General features: G+C 40.4%; 1 protein-coding gene across 3 annotated transcripts in view; it reads right to left on the bottom strand.

Moving 5' to 3' along the window:
* Positions 1-15,615, bottom strand: part of CPEB3 (cytoplasmic polyadenylation element binding protein 3) — a 208,777-nt gene that overhangs the window by 32,580 nt on the left and 160,582 nt on the right. For all 3 annotated transcript variants that reach the window (XM_017894706.1, XM_017894705.1, XM_017894704.1), the window contains one exon: positions 7,704-7,818. In XM_017894706.1, the coding sequence (XP_017750195.1) occupies positions 7,704-7,818 (115 nt within the window). The remainder of the gene's footprint in view (positions 1-7,703; positions 7,819-15,615) is intronic.

A 15,615-nucleotide genomic window follows, 5' to 3' on the forward strand; every position in this document is an offset into this window, starting at 1 on the left:
TGGCTATTACTGCAGTAACAGAGACCAAGAAACTGAAGGCAGAATTAATTGTTAATTGCAGTCATTAATGCATTTCCCTTATTGGTTGAATGGGTTTAGTGAAATAAGTAACCTCAGGACCCTATAACTTAAATACTAATTTTCAAAAGACAAGGCTTCCTCTGTAGTGAAATAAGAGAAGTAACAATCTCCAAGCCTGGTGAACGGCCAGGAAAAGAATGCTGGCAAGGAATTGAATGGCACTTGTCTTCCACCATAGGAAGGACTCAATAAAGTGCCCGATTTAGAAAGAAGGCACATGAGTGGTAAGCTTGAAACTCCAGCTAAGCAGGACAGTTACTGTAACCACAGATTTTTCCACACCACAGTGTTCTCCAAAAAATCTTCAGGATCTTGTGATGCCAGAGAAGCACAAACATTCCATTACTTTGTGAATCTATCTGTTTGAAATCATCTGCACGTTCCAAGGATTAGATCATGACTGATGTTGCTGGCAGTTAAGTACTTTTGATAGGAAGCAGAAACCCTCATCTGCTTATGCTCTTATGAAAACTAATTATAAATAAATAATTTCCATTTATGAACTTATATGTAGTTGCTTTTTTGGCCACCAAAAAGTCTGCAGACATTTGAGTCAATTAGGTCTCACTTAAGTGAAGGGCAATTTGTTGAGAAGCTAGAAGAAACCAAGGTGACTGAAGAAGAGGTTTTTGGGAGAAGAATATGAAAATTTCCCATCTCTCTCTCTACCCTCATCTATATTTTAACTACAGAAAGTCTAATACTATGACCACCCTTGAAGAGAAGTAAACAGTAGTCAAACAGCTGCTGTTTGTATTTGGTCTTCTGCTCAACCAGTAAGTCTTCATTCAGCATACTTCCTGCAGGCTGAACTCATTTAAGTACTAAACAGAATTTCTAGTCCTCATTTGAAACCATCCTCTGCAGAGGGCAAAGACAAAGTAGCTCCCAGGAGCATGTTCTTAACATTTAACCTGAGGAAGATAAGGGTACCAGAGCAGGGCATAGAGGTGAAGGAATCCAGAGTTCACATAGAGGTGAAAACAGGTATACAGTCCACAAGGAAGTCAAGACTTTCCAAACCACTTTTTATTTTCTTTCCCATCCAGACAGTGCTCATGGGTCTGTCTGGTCATGGTGGGAAGATGGCAGGTCTAATAGCTATGGTTCAAGGGTATACCGTACTTTTTGGACAAGATGCTCTGTGATCCTAAGACAACTTAAGTTGTCTCATGAACAACTTCCACGGTAGCAGCAACACAATGAGTCTAATCCACATGCTGGCTCTTGTGATGAGAGTCACTGTGCCACAGACTGGAGGGGCAAACTAGAATACTGCAGCAATGTGGAGCACATAGCATCCCCATGAATTCCTTTGGATTGTGATGACTACATCTCTGGAGTTGAATATAGGCTTCAATTATGGTCCCTTGGATTTGCTCCTGATCCTTTTTTTTTTTTTTTTTTGAGATGGAATCTTGTTCTGTTGCCCAGGCTGGAGTGCAGTGACGCCATCTCAGCTCACTGCAACCTCCACCTCCTGGGTTCAAGCAATTCTCCTGCCTCAGCCTCCCAAGTAGCTGGGATTATAGGTGTGCAGTCACCATGCCTGAATAATTTTTATATTTTTAGTAGAGATGGGGTTTTGCCATATTGGCCAGGCTGGTCTTGAACTCCTGACATCAGGTAATCTGTCTGCCTTGGCCTCCCAAAGTGCTGGGATTACAGGCATGAGCCACCGCTCTTGGCCTGCTCCTGATTCTTTACAAAGATGTGAAAGAGTCTTTAGTTCACCAGAGAGGAAACCCCTGATGACTCCTCCCAGCCCTGCTTCACCTCAGGGCCCTATTTATATCATTTAATTATAATATATTTCAAAGCCAGCTAAGGCAATATGTGAACTCGAGATACTGGACAGCCAAATGAGATAGAGTAGAAATGAGGATTCCAGAGGAAAATAACACATTCGTCTTTACAGATTCTAAACTGTGAATCTAGAATCCGTATTTCTTCTCTTTGGAAGTAAGGACAAAACAGATAGGCAAGAGGCATAGAGCACCTTAAGATATCAAAAAGGTCTCGACTTCTGAAAGTGGGAAGATTAAACTTGACGAGGGCTTCCTAGGTTTACCACAATTGTCAAGTTGGTTCAAGGGCAGTTCACACACTTCAAGGGGAAGAAGTGTGCTCATAAGCTTCTGCTCTGCATCAGATATGTCGGGAAGTTAAGAATATTTTCAAATAGATGGTATGAACAATGAACTAAATCAGACAGAGTGCACTGGTACCAAGTTGACTGTTACTACTGTTACTGAGACAACATCTCAGATCTCAGCTTAATAAAGCATCTTTCTTTTGCTCTGAGAAAGACCAATTACTCTATCTGAACTCTGCTTCATCATCTCTAAAGCACAGTCTACCACTTATAATCTCGCAGGGTTACTGTGAGAACTAAACACCCATGAGAGCTCTGGGCACACTACTAAGGACAGAGCAGTATTCAAATGTTTAGTTTTGTCCAGGGTTCTTGCCCCACTCCCACCCTGTGAATCTCTGCTTAACATATAAGTTGGCCTGGTTTCTGCTCTGTAAGTATCAATTTATCGCAGTGTTATTTTGGCTTTATGCTAACATCATACAGCCTGCCACTGATATGGCAAAGTTTGACATCAGCTATGGATGAGGGTTTGCTTTTGGTGCAGAGGGAGGACACAAACACATACTAACATTAGAAAATCCTTATCCCTAAAGGTAATACAATTAATCAAGTCAGTATGCCAAATCTGGAGTTTATCCAGGACAACCCATACTGAACTTAGGACATGGTGAAAAAGCTTCTACTGTTGAAAAACTTGATACAGGATGGTTTCTGCCTGCAACCACTTCATAAAACAACAATAAAGGATAGGGTTATAATACTCCTGTTTCCTAAATCACAAATCAGGATATGGTTTCTAATACATGTGAACTATGAAATGTTTATACAAAATGTCTGAAATAAATGATCTTAGAAAAATTCAGGATATATGTTCTCTAGATATATGCCATATATCTCTGAATATTTACTTCAGAAATTTTTACCTCCCACAGAAAAACCATCCTCACAACAGTCAGGGCAGGTGGGGAAAGACAGAAAGAAATTTCAGGATTCATCACAGAATATTAGTAGGGGAGAAAAAGAAAGGAAAGAATTATCAGAGCAATTGTTAGGAAAGATGGGACCGAAAGATGAACGAGCAAACAGTAGGCTGTGGGGACTCAGATGAGCGCTCTCTCGAGATCGATCTGTTTTGCAGGGCCTAAGGAAGTCATGAAGTAAAGAACAGTTCATATGCTTCTAATGAGAAAGACTGAAAGTTTTTCCAGCCTGATCAAGGTTGGGAATGAATGGATCCAAAAGCTTGGTCACTGAGGCAGTCCTCCAATCAGATGCCAAAACCAAGAAATTTGGGATCAGAGAAATACTCATGTTAATCAACTGGGGAAGAGTACAGAGACCACATACCTCACTCTCTACTTGTTCCTGGTGGTATCATAACCCCCAAGCCTGGCACTTATTTTCTGTCAGAGTGAAGAGGCATGTATTCTGGAGAGGTCCTAATGCCATAGGGATATGCAACTGTGCTATTTCTGTATGGAGATTCAGGAAGACATGTTGCTCATATTACGTGAATGAAGCATAGTGGCAACATGTTGTACTTCCAGGTGGCAGCAGGAGGACAATCAAACTGCCCATTTCCCTGTACTGACTCTGAAGAATATGCGAGTTTTAGCCACATGGTGGCACGGTGAGTCCACTTACAGGCTTTCCTAATGTGAGGGTAGGGTGAGATGGGGAGTAGAAAGAACACAAGATCTGATAAACACCAGGAGACTTCAGGCAAACCATCCTTGGCTTGCTATTGTCACCGATGGGAGTGATGAAAGGAAGAGACAGTAAGAATGTGGATTACTTGACATAGAGAAACCCACAATCAGGCAATGAGTAAGCTCATCCAAATTTTCCACTGATATTTTCCCATTTTCAGCTTTTCTTTTGTTTTCCTTTCCAGGACTGTGATTTTTTCCAACCTATTTTTTTTTCTTTTTTTGAGATAAGGTCTTACTGTCACCCAGGCTGGAGTGCACCGATGCAATATCAGTTCGCTGCAGCCCCGAGCTCCCTGGGCTCAAGTGATTCTCCTGCCTCAGGAGACTGGGCTACAGGCGTGTGCCACCATGCCTAGCTAATTTTTGTATTTATTGTAGAGACAGGGTTTCACCATGTTGCCCAGGCTGGTCCAACCTGAGTTTTTAAAAGGAAGGCTTATCAAAGAACCAGAAACTCAGGACAATACTGCTTAAAACAGGTTGCCTTTTTATTTTAGAGGTGTTTGTGTATTTCTGTTTAAAGGGATAAGGCCTGTATTCAGAATAACTATCAGTGATATTGGTCCTTGTGTTACAATGAGGGAATATCAAAGATTAAAAAAAAAAACCAACTCACAAGATCCAAAGGAATAACACTTCAGTGATAACATTTTAGTCACTGTGACATATTAAGGGATACTTTTGGCCCTTAATAAGGTAAAATCCACCTGGACATCTAAAATCTCACCTGTTGAGTAGGGACGCCCATATCTAGTCCAGGATCACTCTGCATAAAATGCTTAAAATAGTTTTAGACTTTCCAAAATTCCATAACTAGAATATCCCTTGGAAATAATAAAAAATGCTCTAAAGTATTTCAAAACCAAATTTGAGAATCGTGTTAAAGAATATAATCTGGTCTCCATTTAATTCTGAGTTCACATTCTGTAAGTACATTTATTTTCTTCTGACATTTTTTGACTCTCTGTATATGATGACCTCTTTAACATGATAGTGGGATATTCAGTTTTGCATGACACATACTTTCTTAGTGCCAGTAATACAGTAGATGCTCAATAAATGTTTATCGTTCAAGTGAACTGTACTGTATTCAATTTCAGCTTGTCTAGCAAAGTCACAATGAATTCCTTTACAAATCGTCTTCTATTCCAAGGTGTACATCAGTTCCCATAGCTCAGCGTGTTTCAAAGAAACCCAGTTCCTATGATTATAGATAAAAGTTGCAGATGTTAACTTTTTTTCTTGATAACATGGCCCTCTAAACTAGAAGTCTTGGGATGAATGGTAAAATTCTAAGACAATAATATAGATTACTTTGCCACCTAGAAACTAGCTACGCTTAAGGGAAGTGTTGGCATGGGGGAACACTATCAATAATACAAGTGATTTTAGATTACTATCCACATAACTATAAAAACAAAACATTTTAAAACAAAACATTTTAGCGTAGTTGAAAAAAGAGAACTTCGCCCGGGCACGGCGGCTCACACCTGTAATCCCAGCACTTTGGGAGGCTGAGGCAGGTGGATCACAAGGTCAGGAGTTTGAGACCAGCCTGGCCAACATAGTGAGACACTGTCTCTACCAAAAATACAAAATAGCCAGGCATGGTGGCGGACGCCTGTAGTCGCAACTACTTGTGAGGCTGAGGCAGGAGAATCGCCCGAACCCAGGAGGTGGAGGTTGCAGTGAGCCGAGATCGTGCCACTGCACTCCAGCCAGGGTGGCAGAGTGAGACTCATCTCAAAAAAAAAAAAAAAAAGGAACTTCAAATTACGAAAGGTATAGTATAGTAACTAGTCAGGGAACACAAAATCCCATTTCTTACTAGACAACTAAATATAATTCTTGTCTAATCCTAGAATTTGTGGCATCTTGCAGACAACAAATATTAAAGAATATAATTTCAGGTCCAGGGGTTCACTTCTTGCAGTGTTGGTGTGATCATACAGCAAGTGTGGAAAAGGTATCTTCACAGGATTTACAGAAGAAAAACAATATATAGGCCCTTACCTATCCTTCCAAATCATTAAAACAGGAAGAATAAAGAGTGAATAATACAAATTGAAGTTTAATGTATAAACTTGTATGTCTGTGCCTTAAGATAGATGTAAGAAGTTACAGCCAGTTCTGTTATTTTTTATAACTATAGGACTTTTTCAGAATATTTTTTCAGATTCCTATCTAGGAAAAAAAGGAAAGGGGCTAGAACATAAAAACTCATTTGTGGCCGGATGTGGTGGCTCATGCCTGTAATCCCAGCCACTTTAGGAGGCTGACGTGGGCAGATCACCTGACGTCAGGAGTTCGAGACCAGCCTGACCAACGTGGCAGAACCCTGTCTCTATTAGAAATACAAAAATTAGCCAGGCGTGGTGGCACACACCTGTAGTCCCAACTACTTGGGAGACTGAGGTTGGAGAATCCCTTGAACCCGGGAGGCGGAGGTTGCAGTGAGCCGAGATGGTACCACTGCACTCCAGTCTGGGGGACAGAGTAAGACTCCGTCTCAAACAAACAAACAAACAAAAAAACTAATTTGTGCTTGTAGTCAGTTGCAAAAGGAAAAGCTACAATACTAGCTATGATTGTCCATTTGTAAAATAAGAATAAGGATTTCTGTCCCTCTCCACTCCTAAATATAACACTAGTTAGAAAAGTCAGAAATATTCCACAACACCCCCACCATTTTTTTTAAAAGCACAAACAGTTTACAAACAAAGGTCTGCATTTGCCCCCATCTCGTAATGCTTTTCACATTTGAATTAGCCCTTCTTAGACTTTCTTCTCCGACTGCAGATAAAAGGGAAGCATCTCTGCTGTTTTGCTTTCTATCTTTCATTTGACAGTTCTCCATTAGAAAGAAGAAAATAAGACCCAGTCAGAAAAAATGTTTTAAAAGTCCTTCAAAATGAAATTATTAATGTCTTTATATAGGTCTAAAGTTATCTTTTAGGTGTAGGCTGGAGATGGGATTTGGATAAATATGTTAGAAATGTTGAGGAACTTTCAGAATTAAGAAGTCACGAAAGTCATACAGCTAAATAACGTTAGGTTACATTTTATAATTCTGTTTCACAACATGATTTTAATGATCTCTGCTTTTTGTTTTAATTTTTAGGTAGAACTAATGTGCATATAAATAACACAAAAGAAATGTATTTTCACAACTACAGTGGCAACAGTAACATTTTTTGTCTTACTTTAAAAAAATAAACTTAATTATTCTAAGTGCTTCAAAAACTTAGATCTTAGAAATAATTTTGTTATACTCCACTGGCATTAATACTGGTTATTAGGAGGCTGATGCACAGCTGATTGGATTTGTCTTTGGATTTAAATATGTATTGAAGCCATCAGTTCAACAACACTTCAAACTCTCCAGTCAATTATGATTCTGCTCAAATCCAGCAGCACAATTATTTCATCATTGGAAAGTAACTTAAAAAAAAACAACAGGGAAGCTTCAAAAAAGACAGATTTCTGTCATACATAACAATGCTGACTGGCATAAGAATGCACACTGCCAAATGTGTTATTATTTTTTATATAAGCGATTAAATAGGAAAGCACTAAATAAAATTCATTTTTTCAACATAACTGTTTAATGAAATTCACTTTTGCACCATAACAAAATAGAGCATTTTGGGAGAAAATCTTTAATCCTGAAAAAGCTCAGTGAAAACGACAACAGCCTTCTTTTTGGAGACTACGTATAGCTGACTGGAAACCTAGAAAATATTTAAGACTAAAGGCATTGGGGATTTTGTTTTTGTTGGTTTTGTTGTTGTGGTGTTACTATTTCCACTCACCAGCTCGAAGGGGTCGTGGAACTCCCCCAACAAAGATAGTTTTTCTGGGGTCCAAAGGCTGAGAACCATCCATTACAAAGTCACTGTCACTTAGGTTCCATGGTCGAATTTGCACCTGAAAAAAAGTCGTTTACTTGGTCCTTACTTCATTTCCAGCAACCCCAAATGAGAATAAGATGACTAAAGACAAACCCACTGATTTGTGCATTTCACAATGAACATGACCCAAACAAAATCCAGTTAATTAGTTAATGTAATCTGCATTAAGTACCTTTCAACAGAACTCTTGGGGAATCTACTTACAGGTACTGTACTCAGCACTCTAGACATATGACATATACCATGAAACCATTGGAAACCACCTCTGCCTGTGTTTTTTTTTTTTTTTTTTTATTGTAAGGCAGGCTTTTAGAGACAGAGTCTGCATTTTGAATCAGATTCATTTTAACACACGATAGAGACTGTTTACAACGTGTCACAATACACCACTTTGTTTTAAGATTTCATCTAAAGTACATCAGGAGTATTTTCTAAAAATTATCCATGTCTGACTTTTTAATTCTCATCACCTTCCAAAATTCAAACATATCTTTCAGCAATATGATTTAATACAGATTACAAGTTAGCATAGAATTACCAGAGATAACAACATAGCACAAAGTGAGTACTCTCTGGCCTGGCACGGTGGCTCACACCTGTAATCCCAGCACTTTGGGAGGCCGAGGGAGGTGGATTCCTTAAGGTCAGGAGTTCGAGATCAGCCTGGCCAACATGGTGAAACCCTGTGTCTACTGAAAATACAAAAACTAGCTGGGTGTAGTGGCTCACATCTACAGTCCCAGCTACTCAGGAGGCTGAGGCATGAGAATCACTTGAACCCAGCAGGTAGAGGTTGCAGTGAGCCGAGATCGCGCCACTGCACTGCAGCCCGGGTGACAGAGCAAGACTGCCTCCGGAGGAAAAAAAAAAAACAGAGAGAGAGTTATCTCTTTCGGATTTATCTGATTTTGACAAACAAGGCTGGTTAAATTAAAGCAAGCCTCAAAGTTTAAGTAAATTTTGTTTAAAGTAGAAAAAGAAATCTTTATGGCATATTTCTATTTGGAAGGCAAATTCTGCACTGCCTCAAAACCAACCAGTTAGGCAAGTAGCCAATATGCTCTGAGAAGCGGGCTGGGTGCAGAAAGGGAACCTGGTATCTGTCCTCAAGGAACATGCCATTCCCCCTCCCCTCCACTAATGACTAAGATAGAAAACAAAAAAGTTGACTTTTCATTTCCTTAGTATTAATGGAATTGTTCATTTTCCCCCTTGCTCAGACATCAACACTCAATGCAAGGAAACATGGGATAATTTCGTATGTGGCTTGGCTTATACCCAGGAGTACTCCCACTTGAAAAGTAGCACCTGTGGCAATTATACTTTCAAAAATTTTGAATTAACTTTAAAACTAGAATTGCTCAGTTAGAAACAGTCTACTTTTTTTTTTGGAGATGGAGTTTCTTCTTTTTGCCCAGGCTGGAGTAAAGTGGCACCATCTTGGCTCATGCAACCTCCAACCCCCGGGTTCAAGAGAATTCTCCTGCCTTGGCCTCCCAAGAAGTTGGGATTATAGGTGACCGCGACCACACCCGGCTAATTTTTGTATTTTTAGTAGAAACAAGGTTTCACCATGTTGGCCAGCTGGTCTCAAACTCTTGACCTCAGGGGATCTACCCGCTTCGGCCTCTCAAAGTGTTAGGATTACAGGCACGAGCCACCGTCCCTGGCCAGTCTACACATTCTTTAAGATTGCTACAAAATTCACCCTCACCTAACTTTTTGCCTTTATTATTATTATTTGAGACACAGTGTTGCCTTATTGCCCAGGCTGGAGTATAGTGACATGATCTCGGCTCACTGCAACCTCCGTCTCCTGGGTTCAAGTGATTCTCGTGACTCAGCCTCCTGAGTAGTTGGAATTATAGGCATCCGCCACCACCCCTGGGTAATTCTTGTATTTTTAGCAGAGACAGGGTTTCGCCATGTTAGCCAGGGTGGTCTCAAACTCCTAATCTCAAGAGATCTGCCCACCTCGGCCTCCCAAAGTGCTGGGATTACTGGAGCGAGCCACTGCGCCCAGCCACTTTTTGCCTTTTATGACACTGTTGCCCTCACCAGTTAGCCAGAAGACACAAAATCTCCATTTCTTCCCTAGACCCTGAAAATTTGGACCTGTTTACAATACTGTTCACATTCAGACATTTGCTCCACCTTTACTGCATGAAAAAAAATGCAGTTCTTTCCGTGTAAACTTTGGTCTGTTTGACTAAATTATCATTCCCTTGACATTTACTACAAAGGCAGATTCACTAATACCATAAAGCATTACTTTTAAATGCCTTCATGAGGACCTATTGCCTATTACTAATTTTTTCATTTAATACACAATAATTTCCTGACACTGTGAGAACAAGGATTCTAATGACACACACACACACATACACACACACACATACACACACACACACACACAGATGTATCTTTTTCTACACACAATCTCTCTTCTGATCTCATTCCTAATAAAGCAGTTAAGACAGCTTAGGGACCTGGTAAGGTAATTCCAATCACTTTATGTTAATTGCATTCGATCATAGATAACTTTATTTAAAAAATGAAAACTATTCTTGTGTAGTATCCAGTGGTCTGCTTTCATGCTCAATTAACTGAGACAGGAAATACAGCCTTTTATCAATAGCTGTAGGTTACCACTGCTCAAAAGAACTCTGCAAAAGATCTCAAACCTTCCTGCTGAGAGGTTTCATTATTGCCTACTGCCTTTTCTGCCCACTCCCCAACCCCCGACCTCACTTCATCACATTGTACACAACCCATTCCTTTATTCTTGGCATTGTAGATTAGGTAAAAATACAGGAAGAGGGCTCAAGACACAGTGCTGATTAACCCTATTCACAAAACCTACATTTCCCAGCTGCCACCAGAAAACAGTTGCTCAGAGCTGTCACCTCTGCAGAATTAATCAACATAGAACAATATCAACACACTCTATATACTAAGCAAATAATAATATTGTGGTACTATCTGTATGAAAAGTTACACTCACACTCTGGTTTCTCTCTGAAATCTAAGCCCATTCTCACATCAGGCCTATTTCTCCAGACCTCAGGTCCTGATATCCGTGTTCTATCCTTCTGGACTTACTCTTTGTTTGGATATATTTTCTGGTCCTGATTTTGTGTATGTGTGTGTATGTGTGTATATATATATATGTATATATATACTTCATTATTATATCATACTTTATAAGCTAATTCAAATATTTTGTGGAGAGTATAAATAAAATAACCACTTTTTAATTATCTTTGTTTAATAATTATTTTTGAGAATAGATGAAATTATAATTCTGTCCTAATTCAATATAAATTTCCTCTCTCTATACAAAACTGGTCCTCCATATCTGAGGGTTCTGAGTCTGCAACGAGGGTCAGCCAATCTCAAACAGAAAACTTTTTTTTTTTTTTTTTGATATGGAGTCTCGTTCTGTCGTCCAGGCTGGAGTGCAGTGGCACAATCTCAGCCCACTGAAACCTCCACCTCACAGGTTCAAGCAATTCTCCTGCCTCAGCCTCCTGAATTGCTAGGGCGTGTCACTACACCCGGCTGATTTTTTTTTTTTTTTTTTTTAGTAGAGATGGGGTTTCACCATGTTGGCCAGGCTGGTCTCAAACTCTTGATCTCAGGTAATCTACCTGCCTCGGCCTCCCAAAGTGCTGGGATTACAGGCATGAGCCACCATGTCTAGCCTAGAATATGTTTTAAAACAAAAATAACAGTAACAATAATACAAATTTTAAAACTACAGTAGAATGACTATTTATATAGCATTTACGTTGTATTAGGTATTATAAGTAATCTAGAGAGAATTCAAAGTGTATGGGAAGATGCACACAGGTTACGCTATTTTATATAAGGGACTTGAGCATCTGTGGATTTTGGTATCTGAGGGGGGGTCCTAGAACCAATCCCTTATGCAAACTTAGGAACAACTGTATAGGGCTAACTCTGTGAGTGTGTGTGACAAAGAAGGTGTGTGAGTGAAACAACTCTTCCAGTATGTTGTCAAGTAGGTGCTTTAGGGGCAGTAAAAGCCTCAGCATCCTGAGGACAAGTATAAGGATGTCCCCCAGAAACAGTAAAGATTCCCTTAAAGTATCCTGACATGATTCCAGCACTTCTTCCTGGAGCAGCCTGACCACATTTGCTTGTAAAGGTGACTCTAAAAAGAGGTTGCTGGCCAGGTGCAGTGGCTCATTTCTGTAATTCCGGCACTTTGGGAGACGGAGCTGGGTGGATCATTTGAAGTCAGGAGTTTGACAACAGCCTGGCCAACATGGTGAACCCGGTCTCTACTAAAAATACAAAAATTGGCCAGGTGTGGTGGCGGGCACCGGTAATCCTAGCTCAGGAAGCTGAGGCAGGAGAATCACTTGAACCTGGGAGGCAGAGGTTGCAGTGAGCCAAGATTGCACCACTGCACTCCAGCCTGGGTGATAGAGTGAGAATCTGTCTCAAAATAAAATAAAAATAACAATATAAAAAGAGGGGCTACAGTATCCTTTGGGAAGCTCCAGCTCTTGGGCCATGCCATATCCTTACAGTAGGGGGTCACACAAACTCAAATGACCATAGGGTCAGACAGGTAGCACAAATGTCAAGCCACGTTTGGGTTAGTACGCAGGCAGTAACACACTGGAGTAAACTACTTCTCAGCTCCAGCAAGTAGTTACTACTTGTGTATGTATTGTCAGACTTTTTCCACTTTTCAAGAGTGGCTAGAAATTCAGATTTTTAAGGGAAACTTCAAGATTCTAAAATAGGAACTAATTCAAATGTTAAAAGTCACTATACAGGCTAAATAAAACAATCTGCAGACCAGATCTATGCCACAGGCCCCACCCAGTCCATGATCTTTGGCTTGAAGAGTTTAGTTACCACACAGCTCACAATGATGGAAGGTTTTGTTCCATTAGCATATATGAGAGAAAATACAAAAATCGTTTTTCTTTAGTTTCTCTCTAAAGCACATATTCCTATGGAAGCTCTCCTGAGGACTTTTGGCTGAATTACATTATCTTCTAAATTCTTATCTTCTGTTTCATATAACTGCTTATCTCTAAAGGCAAAATCTTTTAGGAATAAAGACAAAACCAAACACAGTGCTGAGTGCTATAAATATAATAATTTATATCATATTGTGACTTTAACATCAGCCTTCAAGAAATCTAAAAGAATTGAACATTAATAATATCAACAGTTAGTAGTGAAATCACTAATATTCCTTTTCAAGGTTTCTCAAAGTGTGTTCTGTGGAACATGGGTCCCTAAGGTTGGTCTGCCAGATAAGCAGTGTTGGGGAAAAGCTGTAGATTATCTTCTCCTTCTTGGCGTTTCATGGCACCCATTAGTGTACTTAATTAAAGGCTCTAAGAAATTCTATAGACATCTGTTCAGCCAGGTGCAGTGGCTCATACCTGTAATCCCAGTACTTTGGGAGGCCAACGTGGGTGGATCACCTGAGGTCAGGAGTTCGAGACCAGCCTGACCAGCATGGTGAAACCCCGTATCTACTAAAAACACAAAATCAGTCAGGCATGGTGGTGCATGCCTGTAATCCCAGCTACTTGGGAGGCTGAGGCAGGAGAATTGCTTGAACCCAGAAAGTGGACGCTGTGGTGGGCCAAGATCATACCATTGCACTCTAGCCTGGGCAACAAGAGCGAAACTCCGCCTCAAAAAAAAAAAAAAAAAAATCTGTTCGATGTTGTTTAACTCAGCATTTCTAAAATTATTTCCATAGACCCCTTTTTTGCATGACACCTATTAATACCTACACTTCTAATAATTCTGCCCTACTATACCTTACCCTTTTTTTTTTTTTTGAGACGGAGTTTCGCTCTTGTTGCCCAGGTTGGAGTGTGATGGCACAATCTCGGCTCACCGCAACCTCTGCCTCCCAGGTTCAAGCGATTCTCCTGTCTCAGTCTCCCACGTAGCTGCGATTACAGGTATGCATCACCACGCCTGGCTAATTTTGTATTTTTAGTAGAGATGAGGTTTCTCCATGTTGGTCAGGATGGTCTCAACATCAGGTGATCTGCCCGTCTCAGCGTCAAGTTTTCAGAAACTTCACTCCATCCCTGGCCTTTTCCTTATTTCTTGCTATTGCTCTGAAAAGTTTGCTTCTATAGAGATTAACTTTAAATGGTTAAGAGTATACTAAACTGAAACATTAGATAGTTGTTCAAAGAACTGAAAGTTTTCTGGCTAAACTGTATAAAAGATATGTTACCAAACCAGTTTGACTATTTTCTTTTCTTTTTTTTTTTTTTAGATGGAGTCTTGCTCTGTCACTCAGGCTGGAGTGTAGTGGTGCAATCTTGGCTCACTGCAACCTCTGCCTCCTGGGTTCAAGCAATTCTCCTGCCTCGGTCTCCCAAGTAGCTGGGATTACAGGCACCTGCCCCAAAGCCTGGTTAGTTTTTGTATTTTTAGTAGAGACAGGGTTTCACCATGTTGGCCAGGCTGGTCTCAACCTCCTGACCTCAAGTGACCCGCCCGCCTCAGCCTCCCAAAGTGCTGGGATTACAGGCATGAGCTACCATGCCTGGCCCAGTTTGAAATTTTTATCAATAAAGAGTAAAATAATTATAGCTCCATATAAAAACTACAGTTTCATCCTACTTAAAACTAAAGGTCATTAATAGGGATAAGATTAGGTCAAGGGCTAGGAAAAACAAGACATGCAATATGGGTCTTTTGTCGCCTTTTTTTTTTTTTTTTTTTGAGACAGGGTCTCACTCTGTCACCCAGGCTAGAGTACAGTAGTACATGGAGTACAAGCATGCGCCACCATGCCCAGCTAATTTTTGTATTTTTTGTAGAGACAGGGTTTTGCCGTGTTGCCCAGGCTGATCTTGAACTTAGGGGCCCAAGCAATCCACCCACCTCAGCCTCCCAAAGTGCTAGGATTATAGGCGTGAGCCACTGTGTCTGCCCTCTACTATGGGTTACTTCTTTAATCAGAATGTTATACGATAACATCATTTCCTAAAAAGAAAATTTCATTGACAATTGACCAGAACCTCTTAGTTAAAATTAAATATAAAATGCATTTTTGGCCAGGCACGGTGGCTCATGCCTGTAATCCCAGCACTTTGGGACGCCGAGGCGGGTGGATCACCTGAGGTCAGGAGTTTGAGACCAGCCTGGCCAACATGGTAAAACCCCATTTCTACTAAAAAAAAAAAAAGAAATACAAAAAATTAGCTGGGTTTGGTGGCAGGTGCCTATAATCCCAGCTTCTTGGAAGGCTGAGGCAGGAGAATTGCCTGAATCCGGGAGGCGGAGGTTGCAGTGAACTAAGATCATGCCATTGCACTCCAGCCTGGACAGTGAAACTGTCTCCAAAAAAAAAAAAAGCATTTTTGGTCAGGCATAGTGGCTCATGCCTATATAATCTCAGCACTTTGGAAGGCCAAGGCTGGAGGATCACTTGAGGCCAGGAGTTCAAGACCAGCCTGGGCAGCATAGTGACACCCTGTTTCTATGAAAACCTTTTTAAAATTAGCTAGGTGTGGTGGCTAAGGTGGGAAGATCGTTTAGGCCCTGGAGTTTGAGGTTGCAGTGAGTTGTGATGAAGACACTGCACTCTAGCCTGGGCGACAGAACCAGCCCTTCTCTCAGGAAAATATTTTTGTTGTATCTAATTTAATTACAGGATAAGAGAAAACACAATTTTTTGTTTCTGTTTTCCCTCCTTGCAGCAGGGAGAAAACATATTTGTTTTCCCCCCAGCAGCAAGGAGAAAACATAGGTTTTTTTTTTTTTTTTTTTTTTTTTTTTTTTTTTTTTT

This window comes from Rhinopithecus bieti, unplaced genomic scaffold (genome assembly GCF_001698545.2).
Source record: "Rhinopithecus bieti isolate Rb0 unplaced genomic scaffold, ASM169854v2 scaffold_25740, whole genome shotgun sequence".
NCBI lineage: Eukaryota > Metazoa > Chordata > Mammalia > Primates > Cercopithecidae > Rhinopithecus > Rhinopithecus bieti.